This window comes from Gymnodraco acuticeps, unplaced genomic scaffold (assembly GCF_902827175.1).
Source record: "Gymnodraco acuticeps unplaced genomic scaffold, fGymAcu1.1, whole genome shotgun sequence".
NCBI classification, from domain to species: Eukaryota; Metazoa; Chordata; class Actinopteri; order Perciformes; family Bathydraconidae; genus Gymnodraco; species Gymnodraco acuticeps.
The window spans coordinates 797,537-824,383 of record NW_022990940.1 but is presented as its reverse complement, the minus strand read 5'-3'; the positions used below and the strand labels follow the sequence as shown (position 1 = coordinate 824,383).

General features: G+C 40.6%; 1 protein-coding gene across 7 annotated transcripts; it reads left to right on the top strand.

Moving 5' to 3' along the window:
• Positions 1 to 492: 492 nt before the first annotated feature.
• Positions 493 to 26,473, top strand: kif1ab (kinesin family member 1Ab). Of its 7 annotated transcripts, none has more exons than XM_034234465.1 (49): positions 493 to 846; positions 1,993 to 2,172; positions 4,576 to 4,649; positions 4,860 to 5,039; positions 5,166 to 5,234; positions 5,615 to 5,793; positions 5,933 to 6,044; positions 6,369 to 6,446; positions 6,533 to 6,598; positions 6,696 to 6,713; positions 6,819 to 6,897; positions 7,019 to 7,097; positions 7,344 to 7,486; positions 7,645 to 7,683; positions 8,765 to 8,964; positions 9,144 to 9,223; positions 9,596 to 9,671; positions 9,762 to 9,841; positions 9,934 to 10,040; positions 10,177 to 10,260; positions 10,780 to 10,960; positions 11,046 to 11,118; positions 11,194 to 11,284; positions 11,371 to 11,519; positions 11,936 to 12,114; positions 12,416 to 12,553; positions 12,668 to 12,786; positions 12,898 to 12,983; positions 13,115 to 13,244; positions 13,417 to 13,600; positions 14,123 to 14,213; positions 14,308 to 14,426; positions 14,517 to 14,572; positions 14,745 to 14,853; positions 15,025 to 15,091; positions 15,317 to 15,401; positions 15,505 to 15,610; positions 15,882 to 15,905; positions 16,041 to 16,155; positions 16,290 to 16,423; positions 16,541 to 16,602; positions 16,692 to 16,837; positions 17,988 to 18,176; positions 18,277 to 18,348; positions 20,253 to 20,362; positions 21,072 to 21,191; positions 21,342 to 21,534; positions 21,636 to 21,754; positions 22,655 to 26,473. In XM_034234465.1, exons 2-49 carry the CDS (start codon positions 2,067 to 2,069, stop codon positions 22,710 to 22,712), a joined length of 5,154 nt encoding a protein of 1,717 aa, XP_034090356.1. In that variant the 5' UTR covers positions 493 to 846; positions 1,993 to 2,066; the 3' UTR covers positions 22,713 to 26,473. The 7 variants fall into 7 exon arrangements, with proteins under 7 accessions (XP_034090356.1, XP_034090353.1, XP_034090354.1 ...); XM_034234462.1 differs by having other exon boundaries at positions 8,834 to 8,964; positions 22,655 to 22,712; XM_034234463.1 differs by lacking the exon at positions 7,645 to 7,683 and having other exon boundaries at positions 8,834 to 8,964.
• Positions 26,474 to 26,847: the final 374 nt, after the last annotated feature.

Sequence of the window (26,847 nt, the reverse complement as noted above, 5' to 3'; positions counted from 1 at the left end):
TTTTATGTTTTAAAATTGTCTGTAACTGTGCTGTTACCTATCTTGGGCCAGGACTCTCTTGAAAAATAGATTGTAATCACAATGAGACATATCCTGGTTAAATAAAGGTAACATATATTTTTTGTGATAGCATATATTCCTTTTGTAAAACATTTTATTTTAATATGTAAACGTTTTATTTGATCAATGATCAGTTTCATGCAAATGAGCACTCCACTTGTCGTCATGTTTTAACTACAAGTTATCAGAACACTTTATTAGTTTATTAGTCTCCCTATTAAAAAAACAAACAATCAATCTCAGAGATACCTGTTATTTGACATTTACACGCACTAAACTCTCCAAGGCTTACAAAGGTCTAGCCATGGGCCTCAACCCCCCTCGCCCCCTCCCACCCCCGCTGTGTCCCTGCATCGCGATGCCTCATGGTTGCTGCTGATGATGCTGATGATGTCACCGCCGCTTCCCAGCATCCGCCACAGCAGCACCGCCATTTTCCCTGCTTCCAGAACGACTGACGGACAGACCGACGGCGGGCCGCTGAAGCATCCCGCACCCTTCCTCTCGCTGATCCACCCGGCCCTGACTCCTCCTCCTCCTCCTCCTGCCTCTCAGCACAGTCTCGATTGACGCACCCAGCGCTGCTGCTGCTGCTGAAGCTGAGGCTGAATCTCCTTCCTCACGGATTCTCCATGTATGGAAGCGGAGAGGACAGGTTGTAGGCTGAGCAAAGACGGAGAAAAATCCAAGCTGCTGAGGAGATCCGAGGAGGAGGCACCGGAGCATCCGGGCGCTGTTTTGATGGGCAGAGGATTCACCCTCTGCGGTCGTCGAGTCTGAGTTGAGGTAAGACACTGCTCCTCTGAAAGGTTTTTCTTTCGGTATTGATGGGTGTCACGCTTCGGTGAGGACGGTATTTGTGTGTGATTATGAGGCCTTTTGTACGCGTAACGACGCTGCGTCAGGGTATTTGATTCCGCCTCTGTCAACAATTATGTTTCAATAATCAAGTCCATCTCTTAAAAAACACCCCGAATCGAGTAGGAAAACATATGATCTTATTCAAGATGTTGATGTCATTTATGCTTAAATGATGAATGTTGAACTCCTTTCTGACGCAGTGTTGGATGATTTTGTGTTTGTCCCGTTTATGTTTACGCGGCCTGTCTTTGAGGTGCGGCAGGGGAAGCAAGATGGAGGAGACAATATTTACATGACTGATATATCTTTACCGCTAATGTCTCCTAAAATGTTATGAAAATATGTGTCATCCTTCATTTTTCCATGAACATACAGTATAAAGGCTTATTATAAGTATTTTAAGGATGCTTTCTTTTCCTCCATCGATTCAGACAGAGAAGATGGATGTGCGCGTCACTGCCTTGACACAATTATCCTAGTGTTAAATCTGTCTGGTCTGGTCATTAACTGATTAAAAAAAACCATAACAGCCATCATTCTGGGATTTAACAAGAGTAACAGTGTAAGGATTTGGGCTAATAATTGTAAATATGCTGTGAAAAACATCACAGCTGATCCTAGACAGTGGTGTGTTGTTTTGAGAAGCGGGGTGATACAGTTTCAACACAAGGCCTTCATCCTAGGTGCATGAGGCCAGGGGATGTAGCCATTTTTCTGTGGAATAGCAGGGATGCTGATAATCTTCCTGCCAGATAATTTCCTAGCCATTTAGTCAGCCTGCGGGAGCTTTGTGTCTTGCTCTGACTGCATGATAAGGGGTTTGAAAATGAAGAATGTGTGTCAGTTTTAGGGGTTACATTTGGCTTTCAAGGCCCTGTTCTCCATATTCTATTACAATAAAAGCAACAGGCCATAGATTATCATATTATTTATGTATTTTCCTTTATTTAGCATTCATTAAATATGTAATTTAAATGTATCACAGTGCAAAAAAAGTGCCCTGTGTCCATCTGAGAGATGGTCTATACATGTCTGTTGTTATTGAATCCCTCTCATCTTCTATTTGTTCAGGTACCAGGTGTGTGTGTGTGTGAGTAGCCACACAGATCTTCAGCTCTCTGCTCCCTCACACAACCTCCTGCAACATGGCGGCAGCGTCAGTAAAGGTGGCCGTGAGGGTCCGACCCTTCAACTCGAGAGAGATTGGGAAGGACAGCAAGTGCATCATTCAGATGTCAGGAAACACCACAAGTGAGTATATACTCAAGTCAGTTTTAATGTACCTAGAGTTAAAAGTTATATTAAATCCGATGGATGTGGACTTTAATGTTTACAGGGTGACCAAAACACATGTTTTAATTGGTAATTGGAATAAATTAATCAAAGGTCTATCAGTAACTTTCCAACATTATGCTTTGATATTCATCCTGCTTTGGTTAAGCCATATTTTACTGTGAATTTGTTGGCTTATTTATTTATTATTACGTCACTTGGATGTTTGAGCTTCACTGTGCAGAATGATGTACATTTGGAAGCTTATGTTCACATTAATCTGCGGCAGGGGGGAACATTTCTCTTTGAACATGAATTTGTGGTCTTTAAAATCACAAAACATTTAAAGGTTGTAGTGAGTGTACTTCTTCAGCCTTCTTGTCAGATCAAATGTACAAAAACACAAAGATATTCAACTTACTTTATTATAAAACAAGGAAAAACAGCAAAGCCTCACATTTAAGAAGATGAAAGCAGCAAATATTTAATATTTGTGATTGAAAAGATCTTTGGTCGTGGTAAACATTTTTAAGATATAAAGAAATGAAAATTATACTTGAAGAAAAATAAAGGGGGATATAAGACTTAAGGACAAAACATGATTAGTGGGCTGAAAACAACACATATGACATAACCCCTCTATATCCTAATAGCACTACAAATAATGGGTCGTAAAAGAAAATATTGATTTATACATTTGGATGATTGCATCAAGAAATAATGTAGGTGTGATTTACTGTTAATATATACTGTGAATAATCCTTAATGTCATGCCTTTCGAGTGTGAAACCCAGCAATTGCTGTTCTTTGAAACCAACTCTTGCGGCCTGCATTGAGGCACATTTAGCATTTGAGCTCAGTTATTTGTCTGGTAGGCAGTTTTGTCGTTCAGCAACAAGGGAGTAGGCATGGAGGCATGCAGCATCATGGCAGCCAGAGAGAGAAACAAAAGATTCAGTCAGGCCTGAGGCCAGCCAGTGTGTGTGTGTGTGTGTGTGTGTGTGTGTCTGTGTGTGTGTGTGTGTGTGTGTGTCTGTGTGTAGGATGTAGGGACCGTCGCAGCTCTGCTCTCACGAGTTGCACAGACCAAAAAGACCTCCTTGTTCTGGTCGAGCCCAGACCCGGGGTCAGCTGTCTCTGCATCTTGGTCACAGCTGCTCAAAAACCCTCCGAAAGATAAACGGGTGTAGCCGATGGTTGGAGGTCTCCCTGTGTTGTTTCTGTCTGAGTGCATGAAACAGCAGGATGTGTTTGTGCAGCTATGATAAGATGTGTCCACAGGGGGCGTTTGCTCCTGCTCAGTTCTTGTTTCATATTCTGGGTGCATTTCCCATCACCTCTATTAAAAAAGGATGAACAGTGCATTTACAATGCTGCTTTTGATACTAACTGTAATAAGACCTCTCTGAACCTTGGGGAAATGATTACAAATGATGTCACCTCCTTTTGTTTATGATCTCAATATCATGATATGTGACTTTATTTTATCTTAGATTTTGGATCTCGTAATATGGTATAGATGTATCTTTTCCTAGGTTTTAGGGCTTGCTAGACTGTCTTTGCTAGTCTATAATTGACCTTTACCCTCTTAGTAATTGTATCCACAATAATTACAACAATCTAATTGTATAAATATTTTTGACAAATCACCAATGGTCAACTTTACAATATTGTTAGTGAGGGATTTGCCCTATTTTGAAGCATATTTTGCTGTTATTTAGTGGTGGAAAGTATGGAGGTAACAGGGATCAAGGGGGAAGATATCGGGGGGAGGATGCAACCAGCATCCTACTGTGGTTGGTTGGGAGAGAGTGAATGTATTTTATCGAATCAAATCAAATCAAGTTTTATTTATATAGCACATTTATAAACGATTTTTGGTCGAGCCAAAGTGCTGTACATATAATAAAAATAGCCTACAGTAGAGACACTTTACAGCAAATACAACAGCACAGATTGTTCAGAATATCAGTATGAGAAAAACGACACCCTCTGTCCTTAGACCCTCACATCGTACAAGGAAAAACTTCCAGAGAAAACCCACAGTTTAAAGGGGAACATGGGAGAAACCTCAGGGAGAGCAACAGAGGAGGGATCCCTCTCCCAGGACGGACAGACGTGCAATAGATGCCGTGTGTAAATCGAAGAGATAATACATTTTACAGCATATAGACCGAATGTTAGGAAATGCATGTGTCTGTAATAAGAAGATGAATCCACGAGGATGTCAGCTACAAACATCAAAAGATGTATATGGTTGGTGTTTTGATGTTTTCACAGTTTGTGTCGTGCATTTTTTGAACCGACAGTAAATAGACGGTAATGAATTTGCAGCTAATAAGAGGGACCCATTTTCTGATGCCTCTTTTTGCTCTGTTTTAGCGATCCTGAACCCCAAACAGCCCAAAGAAAACAAGAGTTTCAACTTTGACTATTCTTACTGGTCCCACACCACGGTGAGTTTCACTGCGACACCTATTTTTAACTAAAAGTACAGATAAGGACATTCAAGATCTGCTAGAACAAGCCACTAGTAATTGATATTCAATATTGATCTACATTTCCATATTATGCCACCTCATGGTGGTAGAAATGTGTCGATGTCTATTGTAGAGCTTATTCATGCTCGGAGAAATTCTAACTCGTCCATTTCATTTTTTCCACAGCCTGAGGACATCAGCTTTGCGTCCCAGCTGCAGGTGTACAAAGACATCGGAGAGGAGATGTTGCTTCATGCCTTTGAAGGCTACAATGTGTGCATATTTGCATACGGCCAGACAGGATCGGGAAAAAGCTACACCATGATGGGACGACAGGAGCAGGACCAGGAAGGAATCATTCCTCTGGTAATACTACAGAGTGCAGCGCTGACCAAATATTATTAAATTACACAAATCAAATTCCCTTTAATCATTGTGAATGAAATAAAGATAAAAGCTTTAACACACCATTGACACTCTGTTTTGTTTCAGATGTGTGAGGACCTTTTCACCAAGTTCAATGACACCAATAACGACAACAGCATGTCTTACTCTGTCGAGGTGAGTCAATTCATTTACTCTATGTTTTCCAACTTTGGAATTTATTCTATTCCGAGTGCCTCATATATAACCCCTACCCCTCATCCATAGAGTTTTCAAGTGGTATTATTGTTGCTCTCGTTGTTACAAAGACACCTGGATCGCTTTCAGTTTTTCTTAGATCCTGCTATAGCTCAAATGTAGAGAACTATTCAAAGATTGCAGAGGGGTAGCTGCTATTGTAGTTATATTAATTAATCATTTGTGAAACAGATTTACTCAAGTTTTAATCTTTTATTGTCCCAGGAGCAACCAGTAAAAATGATAACCGATTAATAACTAAAAATAAACTAACTAAATAAAAACGTTTAACAAGATCACCAACCCTGTGCATCCTCCAGGTGAGTTACATGGAGATCTACTGCGAGCGTGTGCGTGACCTGCTGAACCCAAAGAACAAAGGAAACCTGCGCGTCAGAGAGCACCCTCTCATGGGACCCTACGTGGAAGATCTCTCCAAACTAGCCGTCACCTCTTACAACGACATCCAGGACCTGATGGAGTCTGGAAACAAGGCCAGGTAACAGAGCGAGACTGAATGACTCCGCAGATCATACTGTGTTATTATGAAGAGATGTAGATAAGGGGTGTATGAATAAATTAATCAGTCGCTGGAACCATTGATGGATGGAGCAGATAATATTAATTCATTTTTTCAGGACTGTGGCTGCTACCAACATGAACGAGACCAGCAGCCGCTCCCACGCCGTCTTCAACATCATCTTCACGCAGAAGAAACACGACATGGATTCAGAGAACACGTCAGAAAAGGTACTTATAACCAGCTCCTAACAAATAATCTGCACGACTGAAATGATGTTGTTCTGCTCCTCAGACAAACAAATCAATAATAGGAATAGTCCTATTCACCACAGCAGCCTTAGAGATGCTAAACAATGATTTGATTGCCTTTTTATGACCTGAGCTGAGGCCGTTTGTGTTTTTATTATTATCGAATGAGTTAGTGTATAACCACATGTAACACTTTACTGCCAGTTCCCCCACTGCAGTTTCAGGAAAATATGCTAGCAAAGGTAGATGTTTGATCTTTTTATACAGAGCATCTTATTTTGAAAATGTTTCGTATCATCACAGGTCAGCAAGATCAGCCTGGTGGACCTGGCTGGCAGCGAGAGAGCCGACTCCACCGGAGCCAAAGGGACCAGACTGAAGGTGAGAGGAGGAAGATGTTTTTTAGAGAGATAAATAAATGTATGAATAGATGGGCAGTTCTTTATAAGACTCACTTTTATTTGCAGGAAGGAGCAAACATCAACAAATCTCTGACTACACTGGGAAAGGTTATTTCTGCTCTGGCTGAAGTGGTATGTTTTTTCACACTTCATCAAATAATTATATTTAGAAACTGTTATTTTATCGTGTCAAATTAACACATGTTGGCATTTATTTTTTAACTACCAGGACTCCGCACCAAACAAGGTCAGTATGCAATATGTAATGCAAATTAAATCATTATTTTTATAAAATGCTTTTAACAATAATACTTTCCGATAAGAGAATAATTTGTGTTTGTTTTGTGTGCAGAACAAGAAAAAGAAGAAGGTGGAGAATCACATCCCCTACAGAGATTCAGTTCTGACTTGGCTGCTGAGGGAGAACTTGGGTATGCACACATAATACTAATGCAAAATCTGATATAAAATATAATCATAAACCTTAGCTTTTACCAATAAAAACAAATGTTCTGTGTCAGTTTATGTATCGTCTCACTTTCTGTGTTACAGGTGGAAACTCTCGTACTGCCATGGTGGCGGCCCTCAGCCCAGCTGATATCAACTATGATGAGACCCTCAGTACCCTCCGGTGAGAAACATGTCAACAATCTGTTTCTTTCTTAATGTTCAACCTGCAGAAGAGATGTACTGATTAGACTTTTAACACCTTTACAAATGTATTCTGTTATTTGCACACAATGATTAACAAATGCTTTTCCCCTCAGCTGCACCGTCACAGCCATTAGTTGGTCATTGTAATGCAGTATAGAGTGTCTAAGGAATCATGCTTTATAGCTTAGTGTCCATTTGACCTAGAAGACCTTTGTCCTTCCAGGTACGCTGATCGTGCTAAACAGATCCGCTGTAACGCTGTGATCAACGAAGACCCCAGCAACCGTCTGGTGCGTGAGCTGAAGGAGGAAGTGGCCCGCCTCAGAGACCTGCTGATGGCTCAGGGTCTGGGAGACATCATAGAGAGTGAGTGTCGCACCCACAAACACAATGCTCTGTCTCAGAAATGCTCTTACACAGGCATACACAAACATACACTTTCTGACTGTACATGCAAGACAGAGGATGACAGTTTAACTTGGAGTGAGGGTGTCTCTCACACCCATTCTCTTCTCTCCTATCAGCGTATCGCTGCACCGGCCCCGTCATCGCTGGTTTGAAATGTGTGTATAACTCGAGCAAGCCTGCGCTTTGCCACTAAAATAAATGAATCCCGAGCTGGCCTTCCTCCTCCAGCACACCAGAGATCTGAATATCAGTCCCAAGAAACTAAGTCAGACATGACATAATTAGGAGAGCCAGCACTTAAGTAGCATACAGCATTTAGAGCTGTAGTTAGTTTCTCTTTTCTAACAAATTCTGCAAAATGGCCTCCTTTTTTCCCCATTAGATCTGGTTTCCATAGAAATATGCACTTTTCTTCACTTACTTCATCTAGGAAGTCCAGCCTCCTAATAAATGAATCCTCATTACAAATGTTAAATTTGCTGGGATTTTCTTTTTCACTGAGAAGCTTTGATCCATTTCGAACCTGAGCTGCCCGACACTCTGCTTTCCTGGTTCTGCAGAAACAGACAGTCGTAGTCTGCTTTTGCATAAAGCATGCTTTGTTATGCATTTTGTTTTGCAAGACATGGAAGAGAGCACTGATTTAGAGGATACAATTTTAGATTGCTGGGGCACTCTTTATTTGCATCCTGGTTCTCTGTGTGGAGCTAATTGAAGCTACGACTCAGGTGCTTGCAGGCCTGCATCCCCGGCAGCTGTGCAACCAAAGGCTGCGCTTTAAAAAACACTTGAAAACATTAAGACATGCAACACTAGTAATCTCTAGCCTGTATTTTTGTCTTAATGCACTCTATTTATTACTCATTCTCATGCTTGCAGGCTTGTCGAATGTGTCTACATGTATTTCAGTGTCGGAGAAAAAGCTCTAACTCTCTTCTCAGCATTTTGTGCTCCGTCAGTTTGAGTTTCCCTTTTCTCTCATTCTGCGATGGCTTTGGTAAAGATTTGATCTGCTGCTTTGATCCATTATTTGAGCTTTCTCTTCTTCTTTTGTACTCCTCCCTGTTACCCCTACCTTTTTCCTTTTTATCCGTTTCTCTGCGTGTTCCTCTCATTCCTGATGTCTCTCTTTAATTACCTGGCGTCTGCTCCGTCCTTCCGTCCTTCTGTCTTTCCTTTTTTCCTTCCTCCTTATCTTCCTTGCTCACTCCCATGCAACGCCTCTCTTTCTGACAGACCTGAGCGATTACAAGAACTTTGTGAATAATCGCCAGGCTGTCAATCAAAGGGGTGATCTCTCCGCAGTGTCCACTGTCATGACAGGAATGAGTCCCTCCCCCTCGCTCTCGGTCCTGTCCAGTCGCGTCGGGTCCATCACCAACATCCATGACCGCATCTTCAGCCCGGCCAGCGAAGAGGCCATCGAGAGGCTCAAGGTAGGAACCGTGATGCTGATATTGTTCAGAATGTGGAGAGTTAGATAATGACCTGTGGACTGACACAAGCAGAGCCGGAATGATTTAATTACAGGAAAGGCACAGAAATCTGCTGGAAAGTAAGAGTAAGTACATTTATTATGTGTCTAAATGTAACTGTGTCTTCATTTTGCCAACAGGAAACTGAGAAAATCATTGCAGAGCTCAATGAGACATGGGAAGAGAAGCTGCGTCGTACTGAGGCCATCCGTATGGAGAGGTTGGTCACACATATTCACGCCTGATTCATGGTTTCATGAATAAATCTACAATTTATTTAAACTAAATGTTCTTATTGATTGTTTTCTCCTCAAGTTGAGTTGAGGTCTGTTGTATATGCCCATGGCTTATGGACCACTCCTGACACATTTCCTTTGTTTTCATGATCGTATGCAGCCCTGTATGTGTACAAATAATATATATTGTTAATATTATAATTTTTGTATGGACAATCTTTGATGGTTTGACCCTTGAGATTTATTTTTGACATAATGTCTTAAAGGATATATTCAGTTCTGGATTGCCAGCCAAGTGTTAATACAAACAACATATTTGTAGCCATGTTAGCATCATGTGTGTTTGCTTCCTGCAGAGAGGCCCTGCTGGCTGAGATGGGTGTTGCCATGAGAGAAGATGGAGGCACTCTGGGCGTCTTCTCTCCGAAAAAGGTAAGATGATCCTTCCTTTTGCTAAATAATTTGAATTATTTACGACATCTGTCCACAGACTTAACACGTTTGTCATTATTTCCTGTATAGACGCCTCACCTGGTCAACCTGAATGAAGACCCTCTGATGTCAGAGTGTCTGCTGTACTACATCAAAGACGGCCTCACAAAGTAATTTTTAAAATGTTTTTTAGTTTCTGAAATGTACTCAAGATATTTTGGTGTTGCTGTGAATATGTCTCTAATGGATCATCTTCCCTCAGGGTTGGCCGTGAAAATGCCAAGACTCGTCAGGACATTGTTCTCAGCGGACATTTCATCCGAGACGAGCACTGCACCTTCACCAGCACCACGGTGCCTCTGGGAGAAGGTAGACCTGCTGCTTTCTCCTCAAAATAACAGTTTAATAAAAGTTATTGCATTAAAAACAATATTAAAAAGGAAAAATACTTATTGTGCATGGGTTTAAGACTTTGTTGTTAAAGTTATACAATGTCCTTTGACAGGATGCGTCATCATGGAGCCGTGTGAGGGCTCAGAGACGTACGTCAACGGGAAGAGAGTGAGCTCCCCCACTGTCCTGCGGTCTGGTTCGTGTGAAGCTTCATATTATTTTGGTTAAAAAAAGGTGTGAATCTAAATGAACTTTACCAAGAGAGGAAACAGAGAGGGAAAGATAAAACTCTGTTACATCACAACGGCCAAAGTAAGATCACTTTCTACGATTGTGACTATTCCAAGTTTCAGTGAACATTATACTGCAGTGAAGGATCAATAACGTATCTAATACTTACTGTTTATTGTTATTATATAATGTCTATTCGTAGAACCAAATGTATTGCTGTGACTTATTGGCTCCTTTAGCCAATTGAGAATCTTCTAACTTGGCTTTTCTTAAGTATATACTGTATGGTATTATCATTAATCATGAATCTATTAATAATTATACTGTGTTGTACGGGGAATTGTCATTTTACTTCACTATTTATTTTGAACTGGAAGCGATGAGTTTGGTGTGTATAATTGGGTTAGGTCCTGAATTTAATTAAAAGTGGTTTTCAAAGTATCTTAAAAGTTTTAAATAACTTGTGATCATACACACTTTTTAGGCAACCGCATCATCATGGGAAAGAGTCACGTGTTCCGCTTCAACGACCCGGAGCAGGCTCGTCTGGAGCGAGAGAGGACGCCGTGCGCCGAGACCCCCGTGGAGCCCGTGGACTGGGCCTTCGCTCAGAGAGAGCTGCTGGAGAAACAAGGCATCGACATGAAGCAGGAGATGGAGCAGAGGTGGGTGGAGAACACATCATTTTATTGTATTTATTTACATTTAGTCACAATCACTTTTCTGACATATAGTTCTGAATCCCTTCAGGCTTCAGGAGCTCGAGGATCAGTACCGCAAAGAGAGAGAAGAAGCCAGCAACCTGTTGGAGCAGCAGAGGCTGGTGAGTGCTCAGTCATACAGAAACACTTCAAATGTGTGTGTAAAGAAAATAACTGACTCCTATGTTTTCTTTCAGGACTATGAGAGTAAACTAGAGGCTCTTCAGAAACAAGTTGACTCCCGCTACCTGGAGTCTCCTGAGGAAGAAGAGGAGCCTGAAGAGGAAGGTGGTACTGTCACTTTTTTTAACTGATTTAAATAGGTTTATTTTGGTCAAAAATGTACTTACAAATCATTTGACCCTCCCCTTCAGTACCGTGGATGCCCCGTGAGACGGAGTTGGCTCTGTGGGCTTTCAGGAAGTGGCGTTTCTACCAGTTCACCTCTCTCAGGGATCTGCTGTGGGGCAACGCCATCTTCCTCAAAGAGGCCAATGCTATCAGTGTGGAGCTGAAGAAAAAGGTGGGGTGTTTGTTACTGTAAAACGTTGTCCTTTTTGTGTTGCACTGTGACATATTTTCATAAGTTATGATTATTTGTTTTGTTTTAGCTAAAAAAAAGACAGCTTTTTCTAAATCTACTTCCAGTGGCAATGCAATAAAAGCTTAGTGTTGTCTCTCTAAAATAATAACATCCTTATTGCAAATGTGTTATCTATTTGATATGGTGATACTGGTGTATGAAGGAAGAGCTTGCTCCTCAACCCACAATGGATGCAGACTGCAGATTAATAAATGTTTGTCAGTGCCCAATCTCCACAATGATGTACACAATGCTGCATATTGCATGTCAGTTCTGTCAAGCCACCCATTTAAAAAAAGGTATTGTGTATTTAAACCAGCAATTACTAATGTTTTTATGGCTCTTGTCGTCCACAGGTGCAGTTCCAGTTCGTCCTGTTGACAGACACTCTCTACTCTCCTCTGCCGCCCGACCTACTGCCTGCCAGCGTGGCCAAAGAGAGAGAGAAGCGACCTTTCCCACGAACCATCGTCGCTGTTGAAGTCCAAGATCAGAAGAACGGAGCGACACATTACTGGACTCTGGAGAAACTCAGGTACAGTGTCATCTAATAATAAAAAGCTGATGCCTTGGTATAGGTCGATTTAATTACACATAACATTATTAAAATGTTGAAGGTCACATTCCTTTCATCTGATACTGATAACAAATATATAAGGTAAAATGATATATTATTCACAATAACAAAAAAAATGATATTTTTCCATATAAGCTTTAAAATAACCACAATAATTCTAGCTATTTTATTTTCTATCATAATATGTGCACACAGTAAACTGTAGATAGGGAGGCCATTATTAAGGGTTTTTCCTCTCTTCTCACGCTGCCCCCTGCAGGCAGAGGCTGGACCTGATGAGGGAGATGTACGACCGAGCGGCAGAGCTCCCCAGCAGCGCTGTGGAGGACTGTGACCACGCTCTGACCGGAGGAGACCCCTTCTACGACCGCTTCCCCTGGTTCCGTCTGGTGGGCAGGTGCGTCACCTTCTCCCTCCTGGAGGCAGTATTGAGTTAAAACCCTGCTTTTAGTGCACTATAAATGCTTGTTACAAACTGACATCCCCTCATCACTTCCTACCTCCTCCTCAGGGCTTTTGTGTACCTGAGCAACCTGCTGTACCCCGTGCCCCTGGTGCACCGCGTGGCCATCGTCAGTGAGAAAGGAGAAGTGAAAGGCTTCCTCAGAGTGGCTGTGCAGGCAATCTCAGGTACGAATACAGGTGGAATATCAGACTTACTCTTGGACATGCATTTTAGTTTGTTTTAAAATACTGTTTTTAAAAAATAAAATCATATCTCTCTGTTTTGTCTCTTTTTAGCTGATGAGGAGGCCCCTGATTACGGCTCTGGTGTGAGGCAGTCAGGCACTGCTAAGATCTCCTTTGAAGACAAACAGTTTGAGAAGGTACCAACATGCAGTGATTTGTTCTGGTTCTCTGAATCCGTCTTATACAACCAATAAAAGTCAAAAGAATAAACACAGTATATGTGTGGTGTAAGTTAGATTCATGCTGATGTTTTTATGTTTTGGTCCAGTTCCAGACCGAGTCGTGTCCCGGTGTTCTCTCTCACTCCAACACCTCGCAGGAGGAGCTGCGCTTTGTGGAGGGAGAAGGACCGAGCGCAGACATAGGGATCTCTGCAGATGAAGTCAACAACAACACTGGTGAGAGGAAAAACCTTTACAGGCACTGAAAATCATTCCAGCCACTGTCTACATTAACAGTCTAAATTCAAACAACAATTGTAAGCTCGTCAGTTCTATAATAAAGTCAAAAGCAAAAATATATAAAGAATTTAAAGTAACCCATCCGTGTCTCTTTCTCTGTTTCTCGTAGAAATCATAGAGGCTCCCAGCAGCCCGGTGAAGAGTGCAGGTCTGGGTCTGGATCTCGCTCTCGACCTCTCCCCAGAGAAAGTCCTGTCCCACCTGAAGATCGGCAGCACCTTCACCTTCAGAGTCACCGTCCTCCAGGCCTCCAGCATCTCAGCCGAGTACGCCGACATCTTCTGCCAATTCAAGTGAGTTTCAAGCATGCCTCCTCCATTTAGGTGCTGGAATAAAAATGATTTATCTGCTTCACATTTTTTATAGAATGCATATGTCTTTGTCAGCAACCTATTTCTCTTCTAGGGAAGCAAAATGCAAAAAATGCAATATAAATGTGAAACCAATAATAATAAATATCTGTACAATTTAAATAGTTATTTCAGTTGGACTTTCTGCTATTAAATAATGATAATGCATGCATCTGTTAAGTGTTATAGAAAAACATAATATCAAATTATTTTGGTTTTTGCAGAAAGATTATGCAAATTTTTTAACTCAATGCTTAATGTGTCCTGACTGCTGGAAACAATTGACTAACTACGTTTTCTTATTTACAGTAATATGAATGTTCACTTATTGTTAATGTATGTGGCTTGTGGCTTTAAACAAAGTGATCAGCATGTGTGGTGGTCAGCTGGGTGCTTTCGGTCAGCATAATGTGCAGGAAGAGCAAAGGGAGGTCAGTCTAATAAAATGGCTTCCCTTTTTTCCAGCTTCATCCACCGCCACGATGAAGCTTTCTCCACCGAGCCGTTGAAGAACACGGGCAGAGGACCTCCGCTGGGCTTCTACCATGTTCAAAATGTAAACATTCAGAGCTATTATGAACAAATATCACTAGATACAAACAACTGTGTTAGGGCTGTGCTTAAGATATCATTTCCCTCTTCCCTGGTAGATCACAGTGGAGGTGACCAAGTCCTTCGTGGAGTACATCAAGACTCAGCCCATCGTCTTCGAGGTGTTCGGTCACTATCAGAAACAGCCCTTCCCTCCGCTCTGCAAAGACCTCATCAGGTAAGAAGACATTTGACCTTTAATTTCCACCAGCTGATATTTTAGAAAGTTTCCTAGTATTTTGTTTCTTTGTCCTTTTTTTTTTTTTAGTCCGCTGAGACCGTCCAGGAGGCAGTTCCCCAGGGTGATGCCCTTATCCAAACCAGGTAAGCAGTGACATTCAATGTGCCTGAGAGTATATCAAAAGTTTTTATATTTCATGATTTAATCTCCACAAATGATCAGTGTCTCAGCCTCCAGTTTAATATACCCTTCATTTCGGACCGTACAGACAGGTTGACCCAGTTTCACACATGAATCTGTTTCCTCTTCCTCCAGTGCCGGCCACAAAGCTCAGCACTCTGATGCGCTCCACCGCCGGACCTTGTCACGCCAAATACGACCTGATGTCATTCTTTGAGATCTGTGAGCTGGAAGCTAACGGAGAGTGAGTTGTGACTTTATTGCTGTGTGTCCCGCTATACAAATATAAAGCAAAGAACACAGTAATTCATACTCTTTGCACATATAATAACAACAATTCTTTTGCAGCATCGATGAAAATATTCTGCGTTATTATTTTGAGTATTTATTGTGTTAATTATCTCCCTTTTTATAGCTACATCCCAGCTGTTGTTGACCACAGGAGTGGGATGCCCTGCCATGGCACTTACCTTTTACATCAGGTCTGGCCCACCATCATGTTTACCAATTACATACCTTTTATATTAATCGTTTAATATCATCAGATGAGATATATATATATAGCTTAGAATAAAAAAAAATCAGGTTTGTTCTTATGTCTGTATATATTACAATAAAAAAGTTAATAAAACCAGTGAAAAATAAAACAAAACATTAACAAGAATCATCAAACCTAATCCACTCAACTCTTTGAATCCTGTCTTCAGGGCATCCAGAGGAGGATCACAGTCACCATAGCTCATGAGACAGGAAATGATATTGAGTGGAAAGAGGTGAAGGAGCTGGTTATTGGTGAGTAAACACAACAATTCAAAAACATATTTGGCCCAGTTGGTTAGATTTGAAAAAAGAAAAAAACTGTTTTTTTTTTTCTTACTCTTTTGTTTGACTTCAGGTCGTATTCGAAACACACCCGAGGCAGATGAAACCATCATAGACCCCAACATCCTGTCCCTCAACATCCTGTCTTCTGGATATTTCTGGCCCAAACACAGTGACAAGTATACACATCAGACACATTTCTGATTTACTTACTATCTTTCTGTGTATTTGATATTCAACAAAAGTTTCCTCTTTGAATTTGTTACCAAACCTAAAACCTATATTTTCCCATTGCTTCAACGTGCCTTTTATAATGAAATATTATTTGGCCTTAATGCATTTTTTTATTTTGCATGGATCAGTATGGTTTGCTGGTTTCAAACTTTTAACAGCTGCAGTTAAAAGTTTCTAACTCGTTTCCTGTTTCTCTTTATCCTTTGCTAACGCCAGCGTCTCCTTGGGAGTTGATCATAGGTATAAATGACAATCATTTTTGTCTTTGTATCTATTATTATTTACAAAATAACATTATTAGCTCACAGGCTTGTAATAAGGTTAACACATCTGCTTAATGTTGTGCGTATAGATGACTGTTTGTTTTTGCTGCAGAACTTTCTACCGATTTGAGGCGGCATGGGACAGCTCCATGCACAACTCTCTGCTCCTGAACAGAGTCACTCCCTACGGGGAGAAGATCTACATCACCCTCTCTGCTTATCTAGAGGTACTCAATGACATTTGATTTACAGAATGTGTTTCTTTGTAGATTAAAGTGATAGAAAGAAATATAGATGATGTCATTGTGTAACCAACTCACCTGGATTCTGATTTGTTGCTGTCCATCTATATTTGAACTAGATGGAGAACTGCACTCAGCCGACAGTGATCACCAAAGACTTCTGCATGGTGTTTTATTCCCGTGACGCCAAGCTGCCAGCGTCTCGCTCCATCAGAAACCTCTTCAGCACCGGCTGCCTCAGGCCCTCTGAGAGGTACACATTTATGGATTAGATACAAACTGGATCTTGTACTGATTCTAAATTCTATAAATGCTCAATCTAAAAAATGTGTTTGATATCATAATTATATACAATTTCTTCCTTTCCCAGTAACCGTGTCACTGGAGTGTATGAAGTCACCCTCTGCCATGTGGCGGACAATGGAAGTCCAGGTAAAACAAAATAAAACAACCAAATGGTTTCTATTGAGCTAGTCTTTTTATTTTTATTTGAAATACTCACAGAGCATCTTCTTCTTCAGGGATGCAGCGTCGTCGCAGGCGTGTGCTGGACACCTCGGTGGCGTACGTCAGAGGAGAGGAGAACTTGGCAGGCTGGAGGCCTCGCAGCGACAGCCTCATCCTGGACCACCAGTGGGAGCTGGAGAAACTCAGCTTACTGCAGGAGGTCAGTCTTTAAAACTGAGAGGTTTGTTAGTGAGAAGTGAGATGACTTCTAGATCATTTAAATGAGATAAGTATTTTTACTTGACCGATGACCCTGCAGATGCAAGGCTTGAATCATATGCAGTACACTAAAGAGAGATAAAGAGTAAAGAAACGTACTGTTGGTGCATTTATTTAGTCTCAGCAAAGGAAAGCATATGTACCGTAATTTTCGGACTATAAAGCGCACCTGCATATAAGCCGCAGCAGCTAAATTGAATGATGTGTACATATATAAGCCGCACTGGACGATAAGCCGCAGGTGTTTTAATGTTTAATTACCATATGTAAGGGTTCGTGCACAGAGGGGATTGTCGGGAAAGAGATGGCTGTTTGAGGAAGCTCCCATTTATTAACATTTCAACAAACAAGTTGCATATTTGCATAACGTATTCAAGTGTTACCATTTAGTGCAATAGTAGCTACAGAACATGTACTGTGCTGTGTAAACTGTACTGTATCACATAGCGTTTCAGACACACAAACTTTTCAACTTTCAAACTTAAACGGTGCGCTCCCAGCGCACGTACCGGCAGGGTTTGTGCATGAAAACTTCCTTTGCACAAACTGTCTCGCTCTCGTAATGTCTGTCTGTCTTGCTCTCGTTCTGTCTCTCGTACCACTCTCGGTTCCACTTTTACTTTGGCGCGCTACCTGTCTCACTCTTTTCCGGCCTCCAGCTTTTCCTGCTGGAGCCCGCCGCTTAAAGGTGGCGGGCGCGGACCGGTCATAGAGCCCACAGTGTTAAAGGTGGTGGACTGTAACCTGTAAAATCCATAGATTTAGGAGGTTCCCTAGTGGCCGTTAGCTGTAAAAATCCATAGATTAGCCGCACCGTTATATAAGCCGCAGGGTCGAAAAATGGGAAAAAAGGCGCGGCTTATAGTCCGAAAATTACGGTAGATCCTTTTCTGTACGACCCACAGAAGACCTACCCCATTAAAGTGTGTCCGGCAGTGGCTCAGTCAGTCGGGGTTAAGGAATCGTAGGGTTGCCAGTTCAAATCCCCGACTTGATGAAAATGGTGGTGCCCTTGAGCGAGGCACTGGACACCCCAGTGACACAAATAAAGAGAGTTTCTAATTCTAATTCTTATGTGCTTGTGTTTTCAGGTGGAGAAGACCAGGCACTACCTGCTGCTGAGGGAGAAGCTGGAGGCGACCCTGCTGGCCGGGCAGGATGCACTCTTCAAGAACAGCGACATCTGTGATTTTGCTAAAAGTCCCGTCTACAGCCACAGCCCCGGCAGCAGCCCGGCCCTCGACAGTCCCAACCAGAGGCAGAGGGAGCTGGCTGCCAAGGTGACTGATGCTCCCTGAGATGTTTCTAACCCTTTTTTTTTACCTGTTTTTATCAGCTTTTATTCAACATCATCTGTTCTGTCTCGTATCTTCTCTCCAGTGTCTGCGTCTGCTGATGCACACCTTCAACAGGGAGTACAGCCAGGTGAGCAGCAGTGCCAGTGAGAGCAAGGTGAGCCCCAGCCTAGGCCCTCTAACCCGGCCCGTTAACCCTTTCCAACCTTTAGCGATTACCTCCACAAAATACTCAAGCCCTACACTCCACCCTCTCTCTGCCTTTTTTCAACACATAATCCTGTCTTTTTTGTATTTCACTCTTTTTCCCCTTAACATTATGTCTGAATAGAGTGCTACAGGGGAGACCTATTTGGGGGATTTGCCTGTTGGATTTTGGATGATTGCAGAAAAATTAGCTCTTAAGCAAAATGAAGTTTCTGCCAAAATTCACAAGTGAGGCTTATTTACTGGTGTATTTTATGTTGTATAACAAAACATAAATATCTCCTAATATAGTGTTAAACACGGTCTTATCTTTCAGTAGTGTTAATTTCGTCGACTAAAACTATGACGAAATATGTTCGTCAACGACCTTTTTTTCCATGACTAAAACGAGACGATGACGAGACGGCACCGACGGCAGTAAACAATAACTGTAATGAAACATGCAATATCGTTGACAAAAAGTGACGAGACGAAAATGTAGTTTACTAAATAAAAACTATGCCAAAATCTCTCTTTACTTTCGTTGACGAAAAATGAGGAGACGAGTTGTGTACAGACTCGACGGGTAATAATGGATTATGACGAAAATGTTACGATCCTGTCCGGAAAAATGACTGACAACGAAAAAGTCTAACGACACCACTGCCTGAGAGAAAGAAACTATGTGATATTTGGGCCCATTTTCGCTACAATGAGGCGGAGAAAAAAAGTGAATGCATTGTTTTATCAGAAGGGAAGCAATGTGGCCATAACACAGCTGGTAAAAACACCACAAACCTGACCAGATACTCTCTGCAAAGCTTCTTAATCATTCAACCTGTGTTTTTCATCAAATAAGGACAAGATATAATCTTATTGTGAAATACGTTTGACTAAAATGACAAATTATTGGTTTTGGCTTCTTTGACTAAAATAAGACTAAAATGCTCAGACTTTTAGTCGACTAAAACTTGACTAAATAAAAACAGGATGAAGGTGACTAAATATGACTAAAACTAAAAAGGAAATGTAACACAGGACTAAGACTAAAACTAAATAAAAAAATAGCTGACGAAATTAACACTATCTTTCAGGCATCGAACCTAAACCTGTTAGAAAAAACATTAGAGATGAGGTAACCTGAAATACTAAAATGCTAACTCATTCCTGCAGCACTCTAAAACCACTCAGTAGGCTGGGGTTTAAAATGATTCACCAATAATTATTTGAATTTGAGCTTGATCAATCATATAACACCTTTTAGTTTCAAATAATAATGACCCAGGTCTACTGCTCATCTCTTTATTCCCAAATTAATGTTTCCATATTTCACGCCTTAAAATATTTGAGGTTTCCTTTCCCCACCTCCTTTTACATTGGCCTCCTCCCTCACTGCCCCCCCCTCTTTAGACCCTGCAGGGCTTCCACTAACCCAATATTACTCCTGCATGTCCTACTAAACATGTTAACCAGCGAGGGGCTCTTAGATAATGAGGATTTAAAATGGTGCAGAGGTATTTCTACTGTACATCGCTAGAAAATGTCCTGATTGTATTGTTCTCTGAATGCATGTCTGTGTTGTCCGTGCTTAATTGTTTGCGGGTATGTTTTGTCTGTACTTGTATTTGTCCTTCTTGTGTGTGTGTGTGTGTGTGTGTGTGTGTGTGTGTGTGTGTGTGTGTGTGTGTGTGTGTGTGTGTGTGTGTGTGTGTGTGTGTGTGTGTGTGTGTGTGTGTCTCAATGCATGCTTTGTTGTGTGTGTGTGTGTGTGTGTGTGTGTGTGTGTGTGTGTGTGTGTGTGTGTGTGTGTGTGTGTGTGTGTCTCAACGCATGCTTTGTTGTGAATGTGTTTCTGTGTGTGTGTGTGTTCTTTAGCTTTCTGAGATGTCTGCGTCGCTGATGAGAGACTCCTGTTCGTCTGGACTGAGCACGCTCACTCCGTCCTCCACCTGCCCCTCACTGGTCGAGGGGAATTACGACATTAGGTACAAACCACATGCAGCTACTCTGCTCATTATCAGTAACAAACAGCTTATCTCCTCTGTGCATGAGAAATGTTGTGTTTAATCTTCAAACACATTTAGTATCAGCCAAAACCAGGCAATAACAGATATTTTGCAAAAGTATTTTTATTTGATCAAGTAAAATAGCAATAACACAATGTAGAAATACTCTTGATGTCCTGGTCTAGCGTCTTGCATTCTAAGTCTTACTCTAGTAAAAGTAGAGCAGCATGATCAGCAAATACACTTGTTGAAAGTCCTTAATAAGCAGAACACTTCCTTTCAGGCTGTTCTTTTATTATGTATAATTATTAAGTCAACATTTCATATTGGAAAATAATTGCTGATGCAGTAACATGTAAGCAGTATTTCAATGTAGAAAGCAGGTCAGTATGGGGAGATGATTGTCACTACTTTTAAAGCAAAAAATCTGTTGAGTTTAGTGGAGTAAAAAAGACAATATATCCTTTTGAAATGGAGTGATTTAAAAGTTTAAAATGGCATTAAATGAAAATACTTATCTAAGTTACAAGAGCAGTCCCTTATTGTTGAGATATTGTAAAAGGATCATTCAAAAATGTTTTTTGTTGTGGATTAAGAAAAAGTTAAAAACAAATTTAAAGGCCAATATATACAATAGAGATTTTAAATTGTTAATTTATGTTCCTTGTCCCTTGTTTGTGTCGTGTAGACACACTGATCCCAGTTCAGGAGCTTCCACTCCAGATCTGGACCCGTACAGCCCGGTGGACCGAAAGAAAACTCTCCGAGGATGCAGCTTCGTTCCGGACATACAGGAGATCCGTGTCAGGTCAGAGCACTCGGACTATAATGACATTGAAGTCACTGTGGACAAAACATTGTATTTGTTAACTGCAACCTCCACAGTGCGTATTTCCGATACAATCATTATTTAAGAAAAGTTGTTGTTTAACATTTGTATTTATTTGATTGTGTGCAGCCCTATTGTGTCAAAGAAAGGCTACCTGCACTTCCTGGAGCCCCACACCAGCGGCTGGGTGAAGCGCTTCGTGGTGGTGCGCCGGCCCTACGTCTACCTGTATCGCAGCGAGAGGGACAGCGTGGAGAGAGCTGTCATCAACCTGTCGTCTGCCAAGGTGGAATACAGCGAAGACAAACAGACCTTACTGCGGGTACGACCGAGCTACTGCTCAATAGCAAAACATGTTTATAGATAAATGAATAAATAGTTGTGCAGTAAACCTGATGAGCTTAATTTACCTCATGTTTCCAGACTCCCAACACGTTTGCTGTGTGCACTGAGCATCGTGGGATTCTGCTGCAGGCCACCAACGACAAAGAGATGCACGACTGGCTGTACGCCTTCAACCCTCTGTTAGCTGGCACCATCAGGTGAGTGGGGGAGACACTGTAAAGGTAAAAATACACATAACACACAAGGAAAATCTGATTAGCAACACAGATGTTGCTCTTAAGCATTTAAAATATAATATAATTATATATGCACTTTTAAAGATCCTTTCATTTAGTTATCATAGAAAGAAATGAGATCTAAATGATTACAGTTTATTAACTGGGAAAATGCAGGTAGTGTTACATTGTCAATAACAAAACCAAGAGCAACGGTTTTCAGACTTTTTTGCTTATAAAACCTTCAAGATAAGTAGTGTGAGTACCTGAGGCGACTACTTATTACAGGTTATACCTTAAGTGCCGAGATAAAGAAAAGTGGTCATTTTATATATTTGGTTGTTTTTTGGAAGGACATTAACAGACTTATAGATTAAACATTTCAAATATTTCACAGGATTTACAACTCGGGGGGTCTCCACCCACAACAGGTTACCTGATCACGAATATACCAACATGTTATATGTTTTGGACTTGAAATTGGTTCGGCTTTGATGGATCAAACAGATTAGGGGATGTAATAAACTTTCCTCACACACCACACAACATTTTGGATGATTTTTAGAAAAAATAAAAAGCTTGTCTGAGGGGAATCAGACCAAAAATCATTTGATTATTGTGTAGTGAGAACTGTGCATTAGATTGTGTTTAAGTCAGCGTGCATCTGATTCATTATAACATCCAAAAATGTTTGAATTTGTTCACAATCAAGCACACAATAGTTAAATAAAGAGAAAAGAGTGATATAGTTCAGAAAAAAATCCTTAGAAATGATTGGTAATTTAATTGACCTGCAAAATAAAGATTACCACAAATTATTTCTGTTTATTTACAAGGTCCTATTTCTTGACATCTTACTTCCCCTCTCTTCCATCTCCTCAGGTCCAAGCTCTCCCGGAGAAAGTCGGTGCAGTCGGCCCCCGCTGCTCTGAGGATGTGAGAGGTGAACCGGCCCGGTGGAGAACAACAAAAAAACAAAACAATCCAAAAGCTCCACTCAGCATCCTGCTCTAATGAACATAGACCATATAAACAAACTTATACATAAAACCACTTAAATACCCTTCTATATGATGACCGTCCCTATCCCAAACATCACCTGATTGCTCATCCTGAAACCAGACAAAACTTTCCTTCCTGTCTTTTTTGCAGTCCCCTCCTCAAAACCCTGCATGATGTGCTCCCACCTGACCTTTAGAAGAAACATAAGACAAACTAATTACCCAAACTCATAAATAAACGTACCTCTGCTGGGCATTGGGACTAGTTTTGATTAGCTTTTGGTGTAGATAATCCAGTATCTGTGAATCTCTGTAGAGAGTTAGTCAGTGGTCAGTCCCTCCTTCACTCATTATAACAAAAAATAAGTCCCAATTTGAAATCCGCCATTCGTGTATTTGTAATTAATGGCATCAGGCGAGTGGGAAGTTGCAAACAGGATGTTTCTCTTTGTAGAAGTGTGTTAAGTGCAGGGATGATCACTCCGCATATATCCGTTGTATACTGTACATTACCTCAGTTTGGGTTTGCTTGGTGTTCTCCAGCATAGAGTATTTGTTTCACTGCAGAGGTTTCAGATAGTCATTGTAACACTGAAGTAGCATGTGGGATTTGTTAGGACAAAAGGGTACGTTGTTCATGTGATGTTGTTTTTTTAACTGATTCCACGAAAACTGAGTTCTTTGGCTAAAATAAGGCAAAAATAATCCAATATCAGGAGAGATAACTCATGTCCTTGCCTTGTTCTTGTTATGTGCTTCTTATTTTTTTAAATAATAATCCCTTGTGCACATAGAACCAGAAAGCATAATGATATTTATTGTCGCTATTGTACGTTTTGCACTGTTATTTATTTGTGACATGACCACTTACCAGTTTTGTTGCATGGCACTTTACTGTCTTTGTTGAGTTAATGTATCATTTACTCATTTGTTTAACCAAAGCATTGTTTTTTTGTTTTAGTGTTTCAAATCATTGTCCACTGTGCTGCTGAGCAGATATTTAAAACATAGAAGAAATAGTTTTACATTTTTGGAAATGCACTTATTTGCTTTCTTGCTGTGAGTTAGATGAGCAGATTGATAATGTAATTATGAAGTTACAGCAAACAGAAGGTTAGCTTAGCTTAGCATGAAGACTGGAACCAGAGGTACACAGCTAGCATGTCCAAAAGAAGCAACTCTAAAATCACTTATAGCACATTATATCTCATTTAATTGTACAAAGTTGAGATTTAACAAGGCCGTTTGTGCCAGAATATTTCTTGACAATTTCCGAGATGAAGGAATACACAAATGAGATTTAATGCATAAATGAGTGAGCTTTAAATGTGCTGGTAGCAACAATGTTTTGCCTATAATGGAGTCCGTTTTTAAGTGTACCGCAACGCTATGCTAACTATGCTCACAAACCCCAGTATAGCATCCTCGCAAGGATGCAAATCTCACACTCCCAAGTAGCAACAAAGCACATGAGCATATTTCCAAAATTGTTGAGCAACTTTTTTAAACGTATCAATAATATCTAAATTAACCTAAGATGATAAATGCACCAGGGCCACAACTGTTTAACTTGAATCAAATAAGCACTTATTCTGTCTGTTATGGGCCAGCAGAGCTAATACGTTTACTATTCACGGCTCCTCTAGCTAAATGAAAGGTTGTAATTGACGATGGACCTGGGATCTGTTGAAGGCGGTTGCTTTGAGTGGGCAGGAGCGTTGTCCATGCACCAGATAGTGCCTCCCTTTCTTCACCTCTTTACTTCTCTCCCCCTCCCTCATCGTATTTCACATCAACGCGGAAGTTAATAACATGTGTCCAAGATTTGGCTTTTATGTAAAGTAAATGTAGAGGCTGTGAATCTTAATTTGTTCCCACATTTTTGACCTATGTCATTGTTTTGGAGAGTGAATATTATCAATGATGCTATAGTATGTTGGTATAGCCTGTAGTGCAGTTTGTATCTCATTATCATTGACTGTAAATGTTGCATTTAAAAGCAATCCCCCCCCCCCCCCCCCCCCCCCTCAGCTTTTGTACTGTATCTGCTAGATATTTGACAGCTTGATGCTTGTGTCTGAAACCAGTACAGTATGATTCGCTTGGTGTCGTTTTGACTCTTATGTTCAGGGAATTGTTTGTAGTCGCTTTCACCGACTGTCTATTTTGCATTATACCAAGATGACCCTTAATGTTGATTTTAGATCAATATTATCAGAGGAAAGATAAAGGTAATTGAAAATACCTAAGGTGGACATTATTTGAACTTCGATAGCATTATTTACATCATTATCTACACCTTAATTCACCTCGTTCTTTTGCAAATCTCTGACAAAGACATGGTCAGTCAACCATTTTGTCTTTCCCATTTTCCTCTCGTTTGTGGTTCTGATATTTCTTTTGGTTTAACCCGACATATAATCAGATAACAGAAAGTGTTGAGGACTCTGTATGCCACAGGCCAACCAACCTGTTGAGCAATGCAGGCTTATACTTGTGATAAATGGAAGGTTTTACTTCAAATTGACCTTTAGATTTGTTGCTTCTTGTCGCTGCTTTGATTTTGAAAATGATGTTCTGTCTGTTTGCAAAGAATAAATAGGATAGCATAATTGATTTCTGGGTCATTTTGGTATAATCAACTTTGTTTTGTAAAATGTTTAAAGATATATATATACGGTATGTTGTCTGCTGGAACAGAAGACAAAGGAAAAGGTTTATTTATAAATCTTAGAAGGATGGATGATTATGTTCTATATTTTGCACTCATGCACAAGGCATCTTTATTCAATATGATTTCATATCATGATGTTAGGAATGTATGGAAAATACTGGTTTGTTTAAAAACAATAACCTATAGCAACCCTGTCCTGGAGGGAGAAGATTAGAATTAGATGTGCCATTTTTGCTTCAGCAATCAAACCACGAACAACACTGCACCAAAATGCATTGATTATTTTAATGTTTTAATATACAGCTGGTGTATGACTTGCAATGCTTCCAGACGCAATAGTTCAAGGATATCACGTTTAAAAGAAAACACTTTGTGAGACAGCTTTAGTGTACTGGCCAATAAACGTTAAGAGGTTAATGAGTTGATTAATTTATATTTGGCTGCTTTTTAACTGTCACAGCTCTGGATCAAAGCATGCAGGTCCACTTCTCTTCTGCTGTTCTCTGTCCCTCTCTCCTGCCTTACCGCCTGCTAATGACAACAGCTTCCCCCCCTGAAGTGCTGCTTGTAAAGTATTGTCATCCATGATCCTTGTATGACTAACTGGAAACCTTCCTCCTGGCTCCGTCTTGTATATAAATGGAGATGTTTCTGTGTTGGGTCTCGTCACACAGATGATATTAACTCTCTCTTCCTCTGTATACCATGATGAATTAGAATAACTGGCCTGCTGCTTGGTCAAGCGTCACCCCAGAGCTAAGAGTGCTGAGCGGGGATCAGTTTTGCACATTTCAGCTCAGTGTGGGTGAGGTGGCGATCGTGGACAGAGTAGATGATCCCTGGTTTGCCACTCTTGCTCTGAGCAGCTTGACCGAAGTAGAATCGGGTCTCAGCCTGTGATCGAGTTTTAATCTCAGTGCTCACGTTTAGCTTTTGAGTGTTCTGGAGTTATTTCTCATGTCTGTGGACACGTAACAAAAGTTGTCAATAAAATTAAAATAAATGAGTGTTGAAACTTATGCAACATTTGAGTGTGATGTGTATGATTGTCGCCTTTTTACAAGTGTTGTTCACATTTATAATTACACAGCATGTGACACCTGAATGGGTGAGTAGAAGTCTGCATTATTGTGCACAATGTGAATTGAATATTGTCCAAATGACCCAACAAACTTCAGATATATATACCTTGACATCTGCAAAAGAAAATATATAATACTGGCTGTGACTGTGGCCATCTTATTCATCAAAGGTAAGACTAAAAATGAATATATTCCAATTTTAATTAATAAATGAAACCATTTTAGTTTGACCACACAATTTGAAGAATGGGATGACTGCTTTCATAAAGAACTATGGTAGTCAGGTATTGATTTTTTAAATACAATCTCGATTGCATT

Bases quoted from the DNA above. Each gene is read 5' to 3' on its own strand.
- kif1ab (XM_034234465.1), top strand. From the start codon at position 2,067: ATGGCGGCAGCGTCAGTAAAGGTGGCCGTGAGGGTCCGACCCTTCAAC. The intron at 10,041-10,176 runs GTAGACCTGCTG...GTCCTTTGACAG, and splicing joins CACGGTGCCTCTGGGAGAAG to GATGCGTCATCATGGAGCCG. The intron at 12,554-12,667 runs GTGCGTCACCTT...CCTCCTCCTCAG, and splicing joins TGGTTCCGTCTGGTGGGCAG to GGCTTTTGTGTACCTGAGCA.